At 37.6% G+C, this 22,061-nt stretch overlaps 1 protein-coding gene across 1 annotated transcript; it reads right to left on the bottom strand.

The window, feature by feature from the left end:
• Positions 1-173: 173 nt before the first annotated feature.
• On the bottom strand, positions 174-7,379 carry OOSP4B (oocyte secreted protein family member 4B). Its single transcript, XM_030810129.1, is given in 5 exon segments — positions 174-449; positions 1,320-1,467; positions 6,187-6,284; positions 7,129-7,335; positions 7,338-7,379. Coding segments are annotated over 5 exon segments (528 nt in total). The 3' UTR covers positions 174-416.
• Positions 7,380-22,061: the final 14,682 nt, after the last annotated feature.

Genomic DNA, 22,061 nt, shown 5'->3' with positions numbered 1-22,061 from the left:
GAAGGGCTGATGGGAAAATCCTCCTTTGAGTGCATTATAAAAGAGGGAGACTTAAATATATTTCACTGAGACACAGTTACTAAGCATAATGGGTAAAACTAAAGTGAGCAACTAAATCATAAAAATGCTGAATGTTAATTCAGAAAAGCACACACTGGGTATGGGAAAGCTTTATTATGTATGAACTTGATTTCAGAGTTAGAATGGCAATTTCACTTCAAATTAACTCATTAAAAAGTGTAAATATCATGGTATAGATATGTTATTCAAAACTCCAAAATGTAGTGAAACTGGTAACAGATGTTGCTACTCGTCTTTGTACAGACACATCAACAGTATTGATGAAACTGGTTTTCAGACAAGATGTATCACTTGTTCCCTTGCTTTAGGGAGGAGAGGGTGTTATAACACAGGCATTATTGATACAGTGACTTCTTAGATAGTTGCTCCTGTAGGATAGGGGGGAAAAGCAGTTAAGAGCTGCTTAAATATAACCTTACCTAAAAAGAAAACATGTTCAGAGAACTCATGGGTGCTCAATTAGAAGTAATGTGGAAAAAAAAAATTACATTTCTACCCTAAAATGTAATCTATGGAATTAACCAGCTATATCAAATATAACCATTAGATATTATGCTATTAGAAGTGATTAGCATCTATGTGTTGGCTAGATCGCTGCCTTTCTGAGACTATCAAGTAATTACATCATACATTTCAACTTTGATTTTAAGTGGTTTTTGGATCTCTAGAACAAAGCTTATTTCTTTATGAAATGTCAACTTCAAGGCTATTGTCAGTATGCACAAGTTTTCTGGCACCCTTTTAAAATAAGCTCAGTGGAAAAATCCTGATTAAAAAGAGTGTTTTCTACAGGTATTAATCTTAGGAAAAGTGCTAATTAGATGTAGTGACTTCCTCTGAATTTAAGCCTAGTTTACCTATCTGCCTACTTATTTTATACACATATATGTATATAGACATGTTTTTCTGCAAATATTAGTATGAAATTAGAGATCTGGTATGGGCCTTCTATGACAATTTCATTTTGTCACAGGCTATATTGAAAATGAACAGTTTAGTACCTGAGAGAATAGGTAAGGAAACTGACCAGTATGGAACCTATTCATGTTTATGTGCAACAAGAAAATTATAACTGTATCCAAGTACAGACTATGGTACCTAATTCTACAGGGTTCATATTAAAACCAGAGCAATTTCAGCATGCAGCATTCAAATAGGAATTTACATTATTGCCTTCCTTGAAGTTATATTTAACAAATTGTGGTTAACTATAAAATAAACAACCTTAATATTCTCACCTTATTAACACTATTAAAATTAGGTGTCCATGTTTTACTTTGTGTGGGAGCTGGTGACTCTTGTCCTTTTGTTTTTTGAGGGATTTCTTTCAAGGTGTTGGCATCAAACCCACTCATTCCAAAATGCATCACAGATGGGAATTTAAGCCTAAATGCAGAGCAAACAAAAGCAAAGCACAGGATTAATAGCTGTACAGATTTTTTGTGGGAAAAATATGTATTAGATAGGTTTGTTATAAGTGATAACTCAAAATAACTGACTTGTGGAGGAAAGGCAAAGTAGCTCAGTAAATCTAAATAAAGAGTTTGTAACAGAACCTTGAATAGGATGGTACTTATTGATCCAGAATTGATCCTTGACTTGACTTTGAGGCTCCAGGGTCAATAAAAGTTTTGAAAAGCAAAATGATTGTTAGATGTGACAAACATTCTATCTATGCTGAATGGACTATGACTCAACCAAGCCAAGCCACGCACATATCCCAAGATTAGAAATTGAAAACAGAGACCCATAGGTATGCAAAAAGATTCTACCGCCAAAATCTTAGGCAGGAAATAGAAACATAGTCCCCCCCCACCCTTCCAAGGTTAAAAAGGAGTTAGATTTCACCACCTTTAACTACCATCTCAACCCTTCCCCATCCTATCTTGGGAGTTGCGTGTTTATTCCCACTGCTGGTATTTCCTTCCCTGCATGTAAGGAAAAGTAATGTGGTTTGCTCATCTCCGAAAGCCAGCATGTAGGCAGTTCCAGGAGCATGATTCAGATTCAGAGTGCGTGTGTAAAGGGAGGCTAAAATCTCATTCAAATTTTCTATATCTCTTGTTGAATTTAGAAGGGCTAATATGTCCTGGCCTATTTGATCTGGGAGAAAAATGGACTGCAAATAGATAAGGCATAATAGCCTTTACTTCTATAATCTGCTATTGAAACCATTTTTTTTTAGAGCTTAGTGGATGCCTATATAGATGGCAATATAGTTCGATCCCATCTGCTAAGATTCCCCTTAAGACGCCCAGCACCAAGTGAGAAATCCAAGGATCAAATCTGATGTTCGTGATAGACTCATTCAAAAAGTCATTAAGTGAGGAAGACCGGCATTTGGACCCACCACGGAGAAAGCATCTATGCTCAGTGTTGGCCAAAAGACCCCTACAACCATTTCAGCAAAGAGATATTTTCTCTTTTCATGTCTTAATACCATTACCCTATCCCAGCAAACACAAGAAAAGTAGGGGAAGAGAATAGATTTTAAAACCACAAAAAGATCACATTTAAGAATCTATTCCAAAACTCAAACCCCAGCATAGCTGGAACTGGAAAGAAGGGAAGGAAGAAAACTAAGTATGAAAATCTAGTATTAAGTCATATTCCACTGGGCTTCACAAGTCTAATAGCCAGAAAATGACCTTCAAGATGCTGTCAAGCATTGAGGAAAAATTTACATTGCATAAAAGCAGTGATTACACGCCAGGTGCAGTGGCTCATTCCTGTAATCACAGCACTTTGGGAGGCCAAGGCAGGTGGATCACCTGAGGTCAGGCATTCGAGACGAGCCTGGCCAACATGGTGAAACTTCATCTCTACTAAAAATATAAAAATTAGTCTGGCATGGTGGGGCACACCTGTCATCCCAGCTACTCTGGAGGCTGAGGCAGGAGAATCATTTGAACCCAGGAAATGGAGGTTGCAGTGAGCTGAGATTGCACCACTGCACTCCAGCCTGGGCAACAGAGTGAGACTCCATCTCAAAAAAAAAAAAAAAAAAAAGTGACTACAAAATTACTCTCTGCAAGTTTAGACTATCTAATAATTAAAAGGTGAATATGACAATATCAACTGCAAAAAGGCAGCTAGATCTCAGGAATCAGAAGTAGGAATTTAAATGACATGTAACTTATCACCACGTTTACATGCTCATTGCCTTGACTCCATTACCATAAGTACCACTTCTTTCCATGATCCAAAAGGAGGAGACTAATGGCTTTTTTTTTTTTTTAAAGACAATCTCACTCTGTCACCCAGGCTGGAGTGCAGTGGCTCTATCTCAGCTCACTGCAAACTCCACCTCCCAGGTTCAAGTGATTCTCCTGCCTCAGCCTCCCAAGTTACTCGGATTATGGGCATGTGCCATCATGCCTGGCTAATTTTTGTATTTTTAGTAGAGACAGAGTTTCACCACATTGGTTAGGCTGGTTTTGAACTCCTAGCCTCAAGTGATCTGCCTGCCTTGGCCTCCTAAATTGCTGGGATCATCTTTTTTTTTTTTTTTAAATATCATACCCTTTACCTGCTTAGAGGCTGACAAGTTTACAAAGGCTGTTTGAAAAACTAATTGGCATTGTCCAAGTCAGGTGCTAACCCCTGGGTCAATTAAGTGGAAGAGGATAGGAGGTGACTGTAACAATAGAGCAGCTAATATTATAGACAGAGAGGTTGAGAAGACATTGGGGGCTGGAAGAACAAACATACTTTCTCAGATTAAAAGAGGGTACAACAGAGGTACATTTTCTACCCCGTTCCAGGAAGTATGGGAGACTCATACCAATTTGTAAAAATTCCTCATGGTCAGGGAAGCATGTTATTTAAAAAGCCAAAGACTACCACCAAAATCTTAGCCAGGCAAGAGAGGGAGACACCCATTCCAAGGCTAAAAAGCAGTTAGATTCCACCACCTTTAGCTATCATCTCAACCCTTCGCTATCCTACTTTAGGAGCTGTAGTGTTCATTCCCACTGTTAAATCTTTCCTTCCCTGACAGGCCCAGTACCTGGATAGCAGGGTCAATAGTATCTCAAACCTCAGAATCATGCAATGTACTTATGTAACAAACCTATATATGTACTCCCTGGATCTAAAATAAGAGTTAAAATTTAGAAAATTAAAAATAAAGGTTAGAACCACTTTAAGATCAACATGAATGTTTATGATATTTAGCTACTGTCTGGTTAACAATTGTGTTTATTCTGATGTAGCAACACTGTCCGTTAGTAAATCTTTATTACAGAAAATTCTAAGTCTACACTGTGCAAACGTTACCACTAACCACATGCCACTACTGGGCACTCGAAACAATAGCTCGTACAACTCAATTTTTTGTTGTTTTAATTTTAGTAATTTAAATGTAATATTACCAGTGGCTACTGGTTACTATGTTAGACAGCAAAGGTTTAGAGATGACTGGCAAAGTTTGAAGAACAGAGGTTCCTTTTAAAAGCTGATTTCAAGTCATTCCTTGCAGGGTGCCTTAATTTTGTCTGACCTTTTCCACCCCTCAAGAAGTATAAGGATATAGTGAGAATTTGTTTGAAATCATCCTGAACAACTGAAAATGGCATTGCTAAGTTGCAAATGAACTTAAGTAGTCAAGATAAAGATCAAATAGATCATTAAGACATAAATAAGAGCCCAGAGAAATCCAAGCTTATAAGGTCATTGATATAATGAAAGAGTCAGAGCAATTCAAGGATGAAAGAAATTTCATTTCAGTTAATAGTACTGTATCAACAGGATGTCCCTATGGAGATGGAAGAATCTTGACCTTCCTTACACTACAGGCAAAAATTAAGTTCAGATGGATTATAAACCCAAATATATTCAAAACCATAAAACTTTTAGAAGAAAATAAGACTTGGCAGTAGCAAGGAATTTTACGACAGAACAGAAAGCAATAACTAGAAGGAAGAGTCTATAAATTAAACTCCAAAATTAAAGATGTCTGCTTATCAAAAAACACATTAAGAAAATGAATAAGCAATGTGGGGACTGGGGCGAAATACATCTGACAAAGTCCTGGTCTTTGAGATATGAAGACCACTTACAACTTAAGACAGATGATGCAGAGTAAAAATGAACAAAGACGTGGCTCACAAGAGACATACAAATGGCCAATGAGCACTAATAACTAGTTATCAGAAAATGCAAATTAAATATGACTATGCACCTATTCAGATGGTTAGAATAAGAAACTGACATCAGAGGGTGAAACCACTGGACTCTCATACATTCCTCGTATTAGTGCCAAAAAAGACATCTTATTTTGGGAAAATATGCATCATTTCTTACAAAACTAAACAAAAACTCTCCCTATGATCAAGCAGTCCCATTCTTAGGTATTTAAAGGAAACAAAAACATACACCCAAAGACATACAAACATATGGTAATAGCACATTTATTCATAATAGCCAGAGACTGAAAACAGCACAAATCTTCATCAAATAATACGTATCTAATGAAATATACCACTCGGCAGTATAAGGAAACAAGCTGCTGGAATATACAACATAAACGAGTTTCAAACATTCTGCTGAATGAAATAAGCTAGACACAAAGCATACACGCTGCGATTCTATTTCTACAAAGTTGTAGAAGAGGCAAGAACAGTGAGGCGTGGCCGCAGGAACCAACTGGGAAGATCCACTTTCTGCAGCAATCAATCTTACGCATGGCGATAGGGTTTTATGTTAAACATAAAGCTCAGTTGACAAATGCATTAACTTGTGCAACATTTATATATTAATTGCTTGTGAGTTTTTCTTCAAATAAATTATTGATCCTTAATTCATGATATGCATGCTGAAGCACTTAGGGAAAAGTGTACTCATGTCTTCAATTGGAAGTGCATCAAAATTGATAGATGGGGAAATGATTGTGTAACAAAGTTTAGCAAAATGGTAGAATCTAGGTATTATATATAAATTCTTTCAATTCTGTACATTTGAACATTTTCCTTAGAATTAGAGAAACTTTCGAAATTTGTGCCATACGCATCCCTCCAGGGCATTTTTATAGCTGCATTCTTAACCGAAACATCTATCAACCAAATAATAAATTTAACAATGTGTAAGGGAAGTAGCTACACATACCTCTTCACAAAGCAAACCACTGGAAATTCATAGGCAGTATGCAACCTTGGTCTGTAACTGATCTCTGATAATATGGCGTCATCATTTGTTTGGAACATCTGAAACAATTGAGAGTTTTAATACTAGAAGGCATTAAATTATTTTGGTGGCTTAATGATCTCAATAGAGTCTGTTTTAGGAAAATCTGGAAATGTCATTTTACATTAATTTAACAGAAAATAGTAGACCTCATGAGAAATACTTTATTCTCCTTTTTCTCCTGGTCCTTCAACTTCTTTACCCCCATCTCTAATACCAGATGGGGGATAGGAGAAAATAATTGTCTCTGGGTCTGTTTTAAAGTATATGTACTTTTTCCAAAATAGTCCAATTGCATATATTCATAAACAATGTTCCCAGCTATTAAAATCTGACAGCAGATGGAGATAATAAAATTGAGAAGGCACAGGCCATACCTTATGACTTTGAGACAGTTTCACTCATCACCCAGGCTGGAGTGCAATGGCACCATCTCAGCTCACTGCAACCTCTGCCTCCCAGGTTCAAGCGATTCTCCTGCCTCAGCCTCCCAAATGGCTGGGATTACAGGTACCTGCCACCACATCCAGCTAAATTTGGTATTTTTAGCAGAGACTGGGTTTAACCGTGTTGACCAGGTTGGTCTCAAACTCCTGACTTCAGGTGATCCACCCGCCTCAGCCTCCCAAAATGGTGGGATTACAGGTGTGAGCCACCACACCCAGCCCCTTATGACCTTTTTAAAGTCCCTTAAATGAAATGTCCCAATTAAGTAGATAAGCACCTGGTCCTATCTAACAATTGATCACTGCAAGAGATAAGAAGATGCTTGAAAATTTTAATTAGGAAGGAACTTTTGATACTATTTAGCCCTGAAAAAAAAAATTCAGTATATGTTTTAGGGAAAAGCATCATGGCCCTTACAATTTTCTTGATCCCACAAGAAGTGACAGGATAAGAAAACTCGTAGTTAAATGACAACAGTCTTGTTACAGGACAGTTATCTCCCAGGTGTATGTCGCCAATTCTAATTTCTGTGTTATTATCAAAAGGCCTTATTTTCATTCTGACTAACAACCAATTATCAGAGCACATTGCAGTTATTGCTAAAAAAAAGAAAAATAGAAAAAAAAAATCCAAAAAGTAATATGGTAGCATACTTCATCTCAAGACATTACACTATCAGTGCTGACAGACAAATATAACACAAGCTACATGGGTAGCATTCAGTCTCCTATTAGCCATGTTCAAAAATAAGCAGGTATAGGCCAGGCACAGTGGCTCATGCCTGTAATCCCAGCATTCTGGGAGGCCGAGGCAGGTGATCACCTGAGGTCAGGAGTTCAAGACCACCCTGGCCAACATGGTGAAACCCCATCTCTACTAAAAATGCAAAAATTATCCAACTGTGGTGGTGCACCCCTGTAATCCCAGCTACTCGGGAGACTGAGGTGGGAGAATTGCTTGAGCCCAGGAGGCAGAGGCTGCAGTGAGTCGAGACCATGCCACTGCACTCCAGCCTAGGCAACAGAGTGAGACCCCCATCTCAAAAAAAGACATTAAAATTAAAATTTAAAAAAGCAGGTATAGTTTAAAATATATTTCATCTAAGCTAATATAACCCAAATATGATCATTAACATGTAACAAAACAAAAATTGAGATTACATTCCTTATACTAATTTTCTGGAACTGATGCATGTTTTGTATTTGTAGCACAATTCAAATTGGCCACACTTCATGTGCTCAAAAGCCCCTTGAGGGTGGTGGCTGCTGTGCTGCTCTGTTACATAGCTGCAAAAATCCATAAAGAGGTTAGTTGGTTATTTAATTTCTTTGCAACCATTTATTCATATTTAGAGTGAGCGTAGTCATTATTATCTACCTTTTAGGGTTCTGTGATGATTAAATGAAAGAAGGCATATAAAAGATCTTGGAACACTGCCTAGAACTTAAATGCTCAATTAATGTTTATTAAGGTAAAAACAATTTAATGGTCTTTATATAAGACACTACCACCACCAATTCCTTCCATAGTGATAGATCTCCATCCATCCATCCTCAGTATCAATTAAACTCAACCTGGATCAGAATTTAATACTATATAAAAGATTAGGTTACGGAGTCCAATCTTCTCATATTAACCTGAAGAAGCTGTGGCTATACCCTAGGAATATTTTTACAATACCAGGCACACAGGGATGTTTCACATTTTACCATTATGTCTCCCCACCCCTGGGCGGGGTGGGGGGGCGGGTCGTGAAACATCTTCATCTCTTTATCCCCATATGGCATGTATTTGGTCTTCAATATGAATTTTAATTAAATAAGTGACTAGTCCAACCATATAAGACATTGACCCAGGTTTTAATCTCAGGACAGTTGGCAGTATCCAAAGATCTACAGAACTCTGTCTTCTGTAAAATGTTTGGCTTAGAATTAGCCTTATTTGGCCTAGAAACCTGAGGTTACCAACTTGACACATGCTTATTGGGACAGCTAGAAGAACAGAGACACAAATACACATGGAACTCAGCATTTAGAATTTTGAGAAACCATTTTCCTAGAGCGATTAATAGCATAAGTTATTCATATAAGAAAGTTGATAGATACTGATAGTAAATACAGTGATGACAGCTGCAGAAGTGAAGTTTAGGGGGAAGATGAAAAAAAATCTGCAATCCACTTACCTCATAGCAGCACGACTATGGTACAATGTCCTTCTTGGTCCATGTCAAAATGGGAATTGTAATTACTATCAAGTCCCTCCTTTTATTCAGACTAAGAAAGGAGCTGTAGCCTATGTATTTTCTGTTTGTATCCCAAGGATAGATATATTTATCTTAAAAAGCAAAGCTTTCGGGGCCAGGCTGTCATTGAGGGGTTAATATGTTAGACCACAAGCCTGTTCCCATGGGGATTCCCACATTTATTGTCACCACATTAAATAAGAAGCTCCGCTGTTTATGCACCAATTCCTAGGTCAAATTTCACCACATCCTTTTTTTTTTTTTTTTTTTTGAGACAGAGTCTTGCTTTGTCACCCAGGCTGGAGTGCAGTGGCAGGATCTTGGCTCACTGCAACCTCCACCTCCTGGGTTCAAGTGATTCTCCTGTCTCAGCCTCCTGAGTAGCTAGGACTACAGGCATGCGCCACCACACCCAGCTAATTTTTGTATTTTTAGCAAAGATAGGGTTTCACCAGGCTGGTCTCAAACTCCTGACCTCAGGTGATCCACGCCACCTCAGCCTCCCAAAGTGCTGGGATTACAGGTGTGAGCCATGGCACCCAGCCTATGTTCTTGTTATTGAGTCTAACAAAGAAAACCTGAGATAGGACAGATAATCTCTTCATTTTCCAGATAAGAAATGAAATGCTCAAACCATTAAATTACTTGAAGAATCTTAAGTCTGGTACATAACGTGGCTGGCCCTAATACCAATCAGACAGTGATCTAGGCCATCAGTAGTCAACTCAGTCATTGCTGCAGTCTAAACAGCGTCTTCTTTGTCCACTGAACATCTGTGTCTTAGGAGAGGTAGGAGTGAAAGAGTGAGAATTAGAATAACAGTAAGTGCCTGACTCAGGTTTCAGTTAATTGTTCTCTATTCTCTATTAATAATGCTAGTCGGTAATTTGTCTAAAGCCTTACTAATCAAATTCTAGTCCACAAATCGGTAACATCAACGTCACCTTAGAACTCATTAGAAATATTGAGTTCCAGATCCCATCTCTAACCTATTGACCCAGTTTGCATTTTAATAACAAGATGACTTACATATACAAAGTTTGGGAACTGGTCTGAGAGGTACCAACATTCAGAGCTGCAAGATGACCACTGAATAAAAGCAGATAAAAACATGTGAAGAGAAGGATAGACGAGAGGCCAGATTTCTTTCACATAGCCATTCATTCAATTTTTATATAACTAATGCTTTCCAGTGCAAGGATGGAAGACTTTCTGTGTGCCAAGCATTATGGCTAGACCACAGTTACAAAAATGCCATAAAAAAATAGATTGGTAGTACTCTCAGAGCAGGAGCTAGGTTTTGTTTTGAAAGATGGAGTCTCCCTCTGTCGTCCAGGCTGGAGTGCAGTGGTGAGACCTCAGCTCACTGCAACCTCCACCTCCTGGGTTCAAGTGATTCTTCTGCCTCAGCCTCTGGAGTAGCTGGAACTACAGGCATGCACCACCACACCTGGCTAATTTTTGCATTTTTAGTAGAGATGGGGTTTCACCACGTTGCCCAGTCTGGTCTTGAACTCCTGAGCTCAAGCAATCTTCCTGCCTAGGCCTCCCAAAGTGCTGAGATTACAGGCACTAGGTTTTTTTTTTTTTTTTTTTTTCTGAGATAGAGTCTCGCTCTGTCGCCCAGGCTTGAGTGCAATGGCGCGATCTCGGCTCACTGTAACCTCCGCCTCTCGGGTTTAAGCGATTCTCCTGCCTCAGCCTCCTGAGTAGTCGGGATTACAGGCGTCCACCACCATGCCCGACTAATTTTTGTATTTTTTTGTTTAGTAGAGACGGGGTTTCGCCATGTTGGTCAGGCTGGTCTCAAACTCCTGACCTCAAGTGATCTGCCTGCCTCGGCCTCCCATAGTGCTGAGATTACAGGCATGAGCCACTGCAACCGGCCTACAGGCGCTAGGTTTTTAACTCATTTTACTCCCTAAGTTTCCCTAGACTTGTCTAATGTGACTAAAGTACACTTAGGTCTCAATCCCATCCTTAACTATGTACCCTAATTTTGGTCTCAGGGAATGGTAATAGAGAAAGTTAGACCCATATACAAAAAAGACATTAAGGCATTGAAATCTCAAAGAAAGATCAAACTCAGGTATAACAGAGAAGCCAAGTCTGATTATGAGAAAGGTAATCACAGGTTTGAGGTTTGATACTGGGTAGCCCCCCACAAACCTTATTCACTCTGAGACCCCTGCAAGGAGGTGGTCTTTAGCTTCGGTTGTTAGAAATCAAGATTATATGAAACGTAGCAGTGGTTTCAGCTGGTTTCAGGTCTGGCACTAGTTTTGCTTAGAAAAGGGGTCTCACAAACACATGCCTTAAAGTGCTTCTAAGCTGAAGTAAAACACGAGGCTGGGTTTCTCAACTCAGCCCTATAGAAATCTATAACCAAAGAGATTTTGTTGTTATTAGCTATACATTGCAGAATGTGTAGTAGCATTCTTGACCACTATCCACTAGCTACCAGTGGCAAATGCTGTTGTGACAGCCAAAAATCCCTCTAAATATTGCCAAATGTCCCCTGGAGGGCAAAACCACCCACTGAGAACCAGTATTCTAATGTAAAGGTGGAAGAGAACCAGTGCATGGTTACAGAAACAGGAGAAAGGCCATAGGCTGCTTTATTTGGCAAACCTCTCACACTGACATTAGACACAGCCGACATCACTCTGGCACACTGAACCAAACAGCTATCTCCTTATTACCTCAGGGTAATTCCAGCACTAAGATTTGAGTGTTTTCATTTCACTGGGCCTCTCATCATCTTATTTTAAGACACTATACATTCCTAGTAATTTTTTCCTGGCAGCCAAAATTAGAGAGACTTCAAAAGTAACTTGCCCAAGTTCATGCAGCTAACAAGTACAATGCTGGGGCTCAACTGTTTCCCAAACTTCAGTATATAGAGGAAGCAATTAGAACTCAACCAAATTCAGCTGCTTACTCTCTATATAATTTTCATTCTATCTCTCCAGCACCATGGATGGGCCAAGAGAGCCTGTAACCCTCCCCAGAAACCCAGAGATCTCTAAGGTAGTCCTTCCTTTCCCTGGTTCTCTCAAATTATAGGAGCCCCAGTTATGTTAGAAAAATGGGTCTCACATTAGAAGAGGGATAATGGCACAAGATAAACTGGAGAACCTTCAAATTGGCTTATAGAGAAAGAAAATACTTAGAGCACAGTTTATGTGACCAGAAAGGGTAAGTTTTTCCTAACTGAGTAATTAGAAACAGGCAGCCCTACCTGTTGGTTTATAATCAGGGAGAAAAAAAAAATCTCAGCTTTTTACACAGCAGTGTTTTAGAAAGTAATCTTATCACTTTAAATCACCACCTCTGAAGATATTTCTTATGCATACCTGGGTTGAATCCAGAAGAATTCCAAAACAATAAAGAAAAGAGAAAGGACCTACCTAAGAGCACAGAGGTCTTCGTTGCTCCAGACTCCAAGACACAACATAGGGAACAAGAAATGGCAAGGAGCTAGCGGTGGGGGGGGGGGGGGGGGGGGGGGGGGGGTTCCTTGAGTGCTTATAAACCTTTGGCCACATTCAGCTGTCTGCAATTACCCTCTGCTGGGGTAGCCTAGGGAAACCCCTTAGCATCTTCTCAAAGCATGGCCCATCAGCTGTCTGCAATTACCTTTGGCCAAAAACCTTTGGCCACATTCAGCTGTCTGCAATTACCCTCTGCTGGGGTAGCCAAGGGAAACCCCTTAGCATCTTCTCAAAGCATGGCCCATCAGCTGGCAGTAGCTGCATCACTTCACCTGTGCCATAGGCAACCTGGGAGCTTGTTAGATGCAAAATAACAGGTTTCACTCTAGACTTACAGTGTCAATCACAAACTGCATGTCAACAAGATTTCCAAGTAGCTCACATGCATATTAAATTCGAGAGGCATTTTTCTTAGCATAGCTTTAGTCTGGGCCACTTGACTACCGACTTCTTAAAAATTATTTTAAAATTAGAAATCATGATGTAAATAAAGTTACTCAATCTATTATACATCTCTAGGTATATGGATGTGTCTCAGTGAAGTCCTACATACCTACCTATGATACTTATTAATTAAATTATAAGGAACAAGAGCCCTAGGATTTAAAAAGCATCAGGAGACTGACACAGGTGACACATTTGTGATTTCATCTCACCATCATTCTCTCATTGTGGTTCAATTTTAAATTTCCTGAACTACTAATGAGGTTGAGCCCCTTCTCAAACATTTACTGACCATTTTGACACCCTCTATTGTGAAATCATTTTCCAAGTTTTCTATTTCGTTGTCTGTATTTTTAAAGTTAATTTGTAAGAGACCTTTATATATTCTGAATATGAATCTTCTGGTTTCTGTGTATTGTGAATATCTTCTACCACTCTGTACTGTGATGGTTAATTTTGTATGTCAATTTGATTGGGCCACAAGGTGCAAAGATCTTTGGTTTATAACGTTATCCTGGGTGTGACTGTGAAGGTGTTTTTCAGTGAGATGAACATTCAAATGGGTAGACTGAGTAAGGCAAACTGCCTTCACCAATGTGGGTGAAGCCTCATTTAATCTGTTGAAGGCCTGAATGGAATAAAAAGATTGAGAGAGGGAGCATTCACTCTCTCTGTCAGACTATCTTCAGCTGGAACATTGGTCTTCTCCTTTTCCTGACTTGGATTTAGACTAGAATTTATACCGTCACCTCTGCTGGTTCTTAGGCCTTTGGACTTGCACTGGAACGATACCCTTGGCTCTTCTCAATCTCCAGCTTGCTGACTGCAGATCTTGGGACTTCTGAGACACTGGGAATCACATGAGCCAATTCCTTATTGTATGTGTGTGTGTGTGTGTGTATATATCTCATATATACATGGTATATTATACAGACACATACATCTCATATTGATTCTATTTCTCTAGAGAACCCAAATAATACAGTAGGTAATCTTGTTAATTTCCTCATGGTATATTTAATGATAATAAACAGAATAATTAAATATTACTATGGTCTAATTTTTTCCTTTAGAGTTTGTGCACTTTATGTCTCTTTTAATGTCTTTATTGATCTGAAATCTATGACAATTTTTCCAGTATTCTCTTCTAAAAACTTTATAATTTTGCTCATCATATTGAGGTTTTAAATCTACTTGGAATTGATTTTTGTGAATAGAAAAGCATATTTGACCATATGGATAGCCATCTGGGAATTGAAATAATTTATTTAAAAGTCTGTCTTTATCCACAGTTCTGCAGTCTGTCTTTCATAAGTCAAGGTGTGTATGCCTATTTCCAGAGCCTCTATTTTATTCATTTATCTATTTATCCATTCCTGTATCAATACCAGTATATCTTGTTTACCATAGATTTATCTTGATATTGATACAGTAAATCCTCCTTCTTTTTTCTTTTTAAGTGTTCCGATTTTTTTGACCAATTATGTAAATTTTAAGACCAGCTTGCCAAGTTTTAGAAAAAAAAAAAAAACCTGTTGTTCAAGAGAATGAGAAGGCAAGACATACACTGTTAGAAAATATTTGTAAAAGACATAACTGATAAAAGACTTTTGTTTTGCAGTGGGCACATCTATGCAAACCGACCCCAAAGTCCAAGGAAGCTGAATGGGCAGAAGAAAGTGGTTGACAAATCCAGTTTCTTAGAAAGAAACATTTAATAGGGACCTAGAAACCATGTAGCCATGTTGTGCCTCGGTGGCAACGAGACCAGATGGTTGATCCCATGCCTTTTTCCCCTAGACCCAGAGGGGCATACCATAGGAAGGGAAATACGTGATTCAGAAGAGATGTGTAGGACAACTGGAAGTACGATGACATGAAGGTTGTTTTGACCTAAAGGCAGGATTTACACACTCTTATATAGGGAGCAATAGATAAACTGGAATCTTAAGAGGCCTTCTTTGGAACCAGGGTTAATCAAAAGTCAACATGGCAAATTAGCATTCAAGATGTAGTTGCTTTATCTCCACAACTGTTATCCAAAATATACAAAGTACTCAAAGTTAACAATAAAGAATCAAACAATGCAATTAAAAAAATGGGCCAAATACCTGAACAGACACCTCACCTAATAAGATATGCAGATGACAAATAAACATATGAGAGGATGCTGCATGTCACATGTCATCGGGGAAATGCAAATTCAAAGAATGAGATACTATTACACACCTATTAGAATGGCTAAAATCCAGAACATTTGCAACACCTGTTAGTTGCTGGTGAGGATGTAGAGCAACAGAAGTTCTCGCTCAGTGCTGGTGGGAATAGGAAATGGTACAGCCACTTTGGAAGACAGCTTGGTAGTTTCTTACAAAATTAAATATACTCTTAGTACCTGCTCCAGCAATGTGCTCCCTGGTACTTACCCAAAGAAACTGAAAACTCATGTCCACACAAAAACTTGCACACAAATGTTTATAGCAGCCTTAATCATAATTGCCAAAACTTGGAAGCAACCAAGATGTCCTTCAATAGGTGAATGGATAAACTGTGGTACATCCAGACCATAGAATATTATTCAATGCCAAAATGAAAGAAGCTATCATCACACCATGAAGAGACATGGAGGAACCTAAAATATTTGCATATTACTTAGTGAAAGAAACCAGTCTGAAAAGGCTACATATTGTGTGATTCCAACCATATGATATTCTGGAAAAGGCCAAACTACAGGAATAGTAAAAATATAAGTGGTTTCCAGGAGTTGGGTGGAGGGACAGATAATTAGGCAGAGCACAGAGGATTTTTAGGACAGTGAGACTATTCTGTATTATACTATAATGGTGGATATACGTCATTATACATTGATCTAAACTCATAGAATATATAACACCAAGAGTGAATCCTAGTGTAAGCTGTGGATTTTCAGTGATAATAATATGTCAATGTAAGTTCATCAATTGTAACATATTTACCACTCTGTTTAGGGGTGTTGATAATGAGGAAGGCAATTATATGTGGAGGCAGGAGAAATATGAAATACCTTCCTTTCAATTTTGCTGTGAACCTAAAACTGCTGCATAAAATGTTTTTAAAAACGGTTGCAATTTTTATTGTTATTGGAATCAATTTATATCCCACAGGACTGCCAAATCATGAACATATTATCCCTCCATTTATTTACGCCTTCTTTAGTGTCCATGAGTAAAGCATTATAATTATCCCTTTATATTCTTACAAAGGTTCTGTTAGATTTATTCAAAATAGTTATTATGTATATGCTATTGTAATTTTTAAATGTTTTCTAACTACTAGGTATATTTGATGGAACCTTTATCAAAATAAGGGAATTTCTTTATATTAATAGTTTACTCATTTTTATCACCATTGACTATTAAATTTTATCAAATTTTTTACTGTGCTCTACTAAGTACATTATTTGTTAATGTGGTAACAAACTTTAATACATTTTTTAATACTAAATCTAAATTTCACCATAGACACAAACCCAATTGATCATATATTTTTTAATGTATTTCTGGAGTTGATTTTTCTAATATTTTATATAGGGCTTTTACATCTATGTCTAATTGAGGCTTTCTATTGTAGTTTGCTCTTAGTTTAATTATTTACCTCTCATTCTTGGAATTCATCTCTTCAAATGTCTGTTAATGGTTGTTTAGTACTATACCTTTCAGCTCTTCTTCTTTTGTAATGTATAATTGTACACCATAAATTTCTCTAGTTGTATCCTACAACCAAATGATAACCAAAAGTGGTACTGTTTTTATTCAAAATGCTTTCTAATTATTATAGTGATTTTTTGATCCACTGCTTATTAAGAGAGGTCTTATCCAATTTCTCTACATGTTGATTTTTAAAATATTTGCATTATTTTATCACTTATCATTTATTGTTGAACTCTAATTCCCCCATCAGAAAACATATAGTATATCATTTCAATCCTTTGAAACAAAACTTTTCAACTTTTTGTAAATCTATGTAAGATTTAAAAGAATATATATTCTACACTCAGGATATGATAATGTATAGATGTCACTAGGTCAGTTTTGTTAACTGTGTCATCCAAATTGCCAAAATCCCAAAGAATTGTGAATGTATCATTGTATCATTTACTGTGAAAGGTGTATTAAAATTTTCCTCCTACACACACACACATGCATTACTTAATGACAGGGATATATTCTGAGAAATGAATCATTAGGCAATTTCATCATGGGTTAACACGATAGCATGTACTTACATAAACCTAGATGGTATAGCCTACTACACACCTAGGCTATATGGTATAACTTATTGCTTCTAGACTACAAATCTGTACAGCATGTGACTGTACTGAATACTGTAGGCAATTGTAACACAATGGTAAATATTTATGTATTTAAATATAGAAAAGGTGCAGTAAAAATATAGTGTATTTGAGACCAGGCTGGGCAATGTAGTGAGACTCCACCTCTCCAAAAAAAAGAAAGAAAAAAGTATGAAAGATTTTAAAATGGTACCCCTGTGTCTGTAGTGGGCCTCCAGCAAACTCCCGCAGACCTGCAGAAAAGGGGCCTGATTGTTAGAAGAAAAACTGACAAACAGAAAGCAATAACATCAACATCAACAAAAAGGACCCCCACGAAAGACAAAATCCCATCCAAAGGTCATCAGCCTCAAAGATCAAAGGTAGATAAATCCACAAAGATGAGGAAAAAACAATGCAAAATGCTAAAAATTCCCAAAACTAGAATGCCTCTTCTCCAAATGATCGCAACTCCTCTGCAGCAAGGGCACAAAAGTGGATGGAGAATGGGATTGATGAACTGACAAAAGTAGGCTTCAGAAGATGGATAATAACAAATGCCTCTGAGCTAAAGGAGCACGTTCTAACCCAATGCAAGCAAGCTAAGAACCTTGACAGAATGTTGCAGGAACTGCTAACTAGAATAACCAGTTTACAGAAGAACATAAATGACTTGATGGAGCTGAAAAACACAACATGAGAACTTCGTGAAGCATAAACAGGTATCAATAGCTGAATTGATCAAGCAAAAAAAAAAGGATATCAGAGATTGAAGATTAACTTAATGAAATAAGGTGTGAAGACAGGATTAGAGAGAAAAGAATGAAAAGGAATGAACAAAGCATCCAAGAAATATGGGACTATGTGAAAAGACCAAACCTACGACTGATTGTTGTACCTGAAGTATGAAGAGAATAGAACCAAGTTGGAAAACACACTTGAGGATATTATCCAAGAGAACTTTCCCAACCTAGTAAGACAGGCCAACATTCAAATTCAGGAAATACAAAGAACAGCATTAAGATATTCCTCCAGAAAAGCAACCCCAAGAAAGACACATAATCATCAGATTCTCCAAGGTTGAAATAAGGGAAAAATGTTAAGGGCAGCCAGAGCGAAAGGTCAGGTTACCAACAAAGGGAAGCCCATCACACTAACAGCAGATCTGTCTGCAGGAATCCGACAAACCGGAAAAGAGTGGGGGCCAATATTCAACATTCTTAAACAAAAAAATTTTCAACCCAGAATTTCATATCCAGCCAAACTAAGCTTCATAAGTGAAGGAAAAATAAAATCCTTTACAGACAAGCAAATGCTGAGGGATTTTGTCACCACCAGGCCCACCTTACAAGAGCTCCTGAAGGAAGCACTAAATATGGAAAGGAAAAACCAGTACCAGCCACTGCAAAAACACACCAAGATATAAAGACCAATGACACTATGAAGAAACCGCATCAACTAATATGCAAAATAACTAGTTAACATCATGATGACAGAATCAAATTCACACATAACAATATTAACCTTAAATGTAAATGGGCTAAATGCCCCAATTAAAAGACACAGACTGGCAAATTGGATAAAGGGTCAAGATCCATCAGTATGCTGTATTCAGAAGACACATCTCACATGCAAAGACACACACAGACTCAAAGAGATGGAGGAATATTTACCAAGCAAATGGAAAGCAAGAAAAAAGCAGGGCTTGCAATCCTAGTCTCTGATAAAACAGACTTTAAACCAAAAAAGATCAAAAAAGACAAAGAAGGGCATTACATAATGGCAAACAGCTCAATGCAACAAGAGGAGCTAACTATCCTAAATAAATATGCACCCAATACAGGAACATCCAGATTCATGAAACAAGTCCTTAGAGACCTGAAAAGAGAATTAGACTCCCACACAATAATAGTGGGAGACTTTAACACCCCCACTGTCAATATTACACAGATCAACGAGACGGATGAACCCAGCTGTAGACCAAGTGAACCTAAGAGACATCTACAGAACTCTCCACCCCAAATCAACAGAATATACATTCTTCTCAGCACCACATAGCACTTATTCTAAAACCAACCACATAATTGGAAGCAAAACACTTCTCAGCAAATGCAAAAGAACGGAAATGATAACAGTGTCTTAGACCACAGTGCAATCAAATTAGAACTCAGGATTAAGAAACTCATTCAGAACCACACACTACACAAAAACTGAACAACCTGCTCCTGAATGACTACTGGGTAAATAACAAAACTAAGGGAGAAATAAATGAGTTTTTTGAAACCAATGAGAACAAAGACACAACGTACCAGAATCTCTGGGACACAGCTAAAGCAATATGAAGAGAAAAATTGATAGCACTAAATGCTCCCATCAGAAAGTGGGAAGGATCTAAAATCAACACCCTAACATCACAATTAAAAGAACTAGAGAAGCAAGACTAAGCAAATTCAAAAGCTAACAGAAGACAAGAAATAAGTAAGACGACAGCAGAACTGAAGGAGTTAGAGATACGAAAAACCCTTCAAAAAATCAATGAATCTAGGAGCTTGTTTTTTGAAAAGATTAACAAAATACATAGACCACTAGCCAGACTAATAAAGAACTAATAGAAGAATCAAATAGACACAATAAAAAATAATAAAGGGGATATCACCACTGATCCCACAAAAATACAAACTACCATCAGAGAATACTATAAACACCTCTACGCAAATAAACTAGAAAATCTAGAAGAAATGGATAAATTCCTGGACACATACACCCTCCTAAGACTAAACCAGGAAGAAGTCGAATCCCTGAATAGACCGATAGCAAGTTCTGAAATTGAGGCACTAATTAATAGCTTACTAACCATAAAAAAAGCCCAGGACCAAATGGATTCATAGCCAAATTCTACCAGAGGTACAAAGAAGAGCTGGTACCATTACTTCTGAAACTATTCCAAACAATAGAAAAAGAGGGAATCCTCCATAACTCATTTTATGAGGCCAGCATCATCCTGATACAAAACCTGGCAGAGACAACAAAAAAAAGAATTTTAGCCAATATCCCTGATGAACATCGATGCTAAAATCCTCAATAAAATACTGGCAAACCAAATCCAGCAGCATATCAAAAAGCTACCCATCACAATAAAGTCGGCTTCACCCCTGGGATGCAAGGCTGGTTCAACATACACAAATTAATAAACGTAATCCATCACATAAACAGAACCAATGACAAAAACCACATGATTATCTCAATAGATGCAGAAAAGGCCTTTGATGAAATTCAGTAGTCCTTCATGCTAAAAACTCTCAGTAGGCTAGGTGACTGCATTGAATTTGTAGATTGCTGGAATTGATGGAACATATCTTAAAATAGTGAGAGCTATTTATGACAAACCCAAGGCCAATATCATACTGAATGGGCAAAAGCATTGCTTTTGAAAATCAGCACAAGACAAGGATGTCCTCTCTCATCACTCCTATTCAACATAGTATTGGAAGCTCTGGTGAGGGCAATCAGGTAAGAGAAAGAAATAAAGGGTATTCAAATAGGAAGAGAGGAAGTCAAATTGTCTCTGTTTGCAGATTATATTATTGTATATTTAGAAAACCCCATAGTCTCAGCCCCAAAACTCCTTAAGCTGATAAGCAACTTCAGCAAAGTCTCAGGATACAAAATCAATGTGCAAAAATCACAAGCATTCAAATACACCAATAATAGAGGCAAATCATGAGTGACAATAATAGAGGCAAATCATGTCACAATTGTGACAAAGACAATAAAATACCTAGGTATACAACTTAAAAGGGATGTGAAGGACCTCTTCAATGAGAACTACAAACCACTGCTCAAGGAAATAAGAGAGGACACAAACAAATGAAAAAAAAAAATCCATGCTCATGGATAGAAAGAATCAATATCATGAAAGTGGCCATTCTGCCCAAAATAATTTATAGATTCAATGATATTCTCATTAAGCTAACATTGGCTTTCTTCACTGAATTAGAAAAAACTACTTTAAACTTCATATGAAACAAACCAAAAAAAAAGCCTGTATAGCCAGGAAAATCCTAAGCAAAAAGAACAAAGCTGGAGCGATCACACTACCTGACTTCAAACTATACTACTATAAGGCTAAACAAAACTGCACGGTACTGATACCAAAACAGATATATAGACCAATGGAACAGAACAGAGGCCTCAGAAATAACACCACACATCTACAACCATCTGATCTACTACAAACCTGACAAAAACAAATAATGGGGAAAGGATTCCCTTTTTAATAAATAGTGCTGGGAAAACTGAAACTGAACCCCTTCCTTACACCTTATACAAAAGTTAACTCAAGATGGATTAAAGACTTAAACATAAAACCTAAAATCTTAAAAACCCTAGAAGAAAACCTCGGGAATACCATTCAGGACACAGGCATGGGCAAAGACTTCATGACTAAAACACCAAAAGCAATTGCAACAAAAGCCAAAATTGACAAATGGGATCTAATTAAATTAAAGAGCTAGGACTCAGCAAAAGAAACTACCATCAGAGTGAACAGGCAACCTACAGAATGGGAGAAAATTTTTGCAATCTATCCATCTGACAGAGGTCTACTATCAAGAATCTACAAGGAACTTAAACAAACGTACAAGTAAAAAGCAAACCTATCTAAAAGTGAGCAAAAGATATGAACAGACACTTCTCAAAAGAAGACATTTATGCTCCAACAAACATGAAAAAAGATTCATCATCACTGGTCATTAGATAAATGGAAATCAAAACCACAATGAGATACCATCTCACTCCAGTTAGAATGATGATCATTAAAAACTCAGGAAACAACAGATGCTGGAGAGTATGTGGAGAAATA

Source organism: Nomascus leucogenys, chromosome 4 (genome assembly GCF_006542625.1).
Source record: "Nomascus leucogenys isolate Asia chromosome 4, Asia_NLE_v1, whole genome shotgun sequence".
Lineage (NCBI taxonomy): Eukaryota > Metazoa > Chordata > Mammalia > Primates > Hylobatidae > Nomascus > Nomascus leucogenys.
This window is presented reverse-complemented; position numbering and strand designations above follow the sequence as displayed.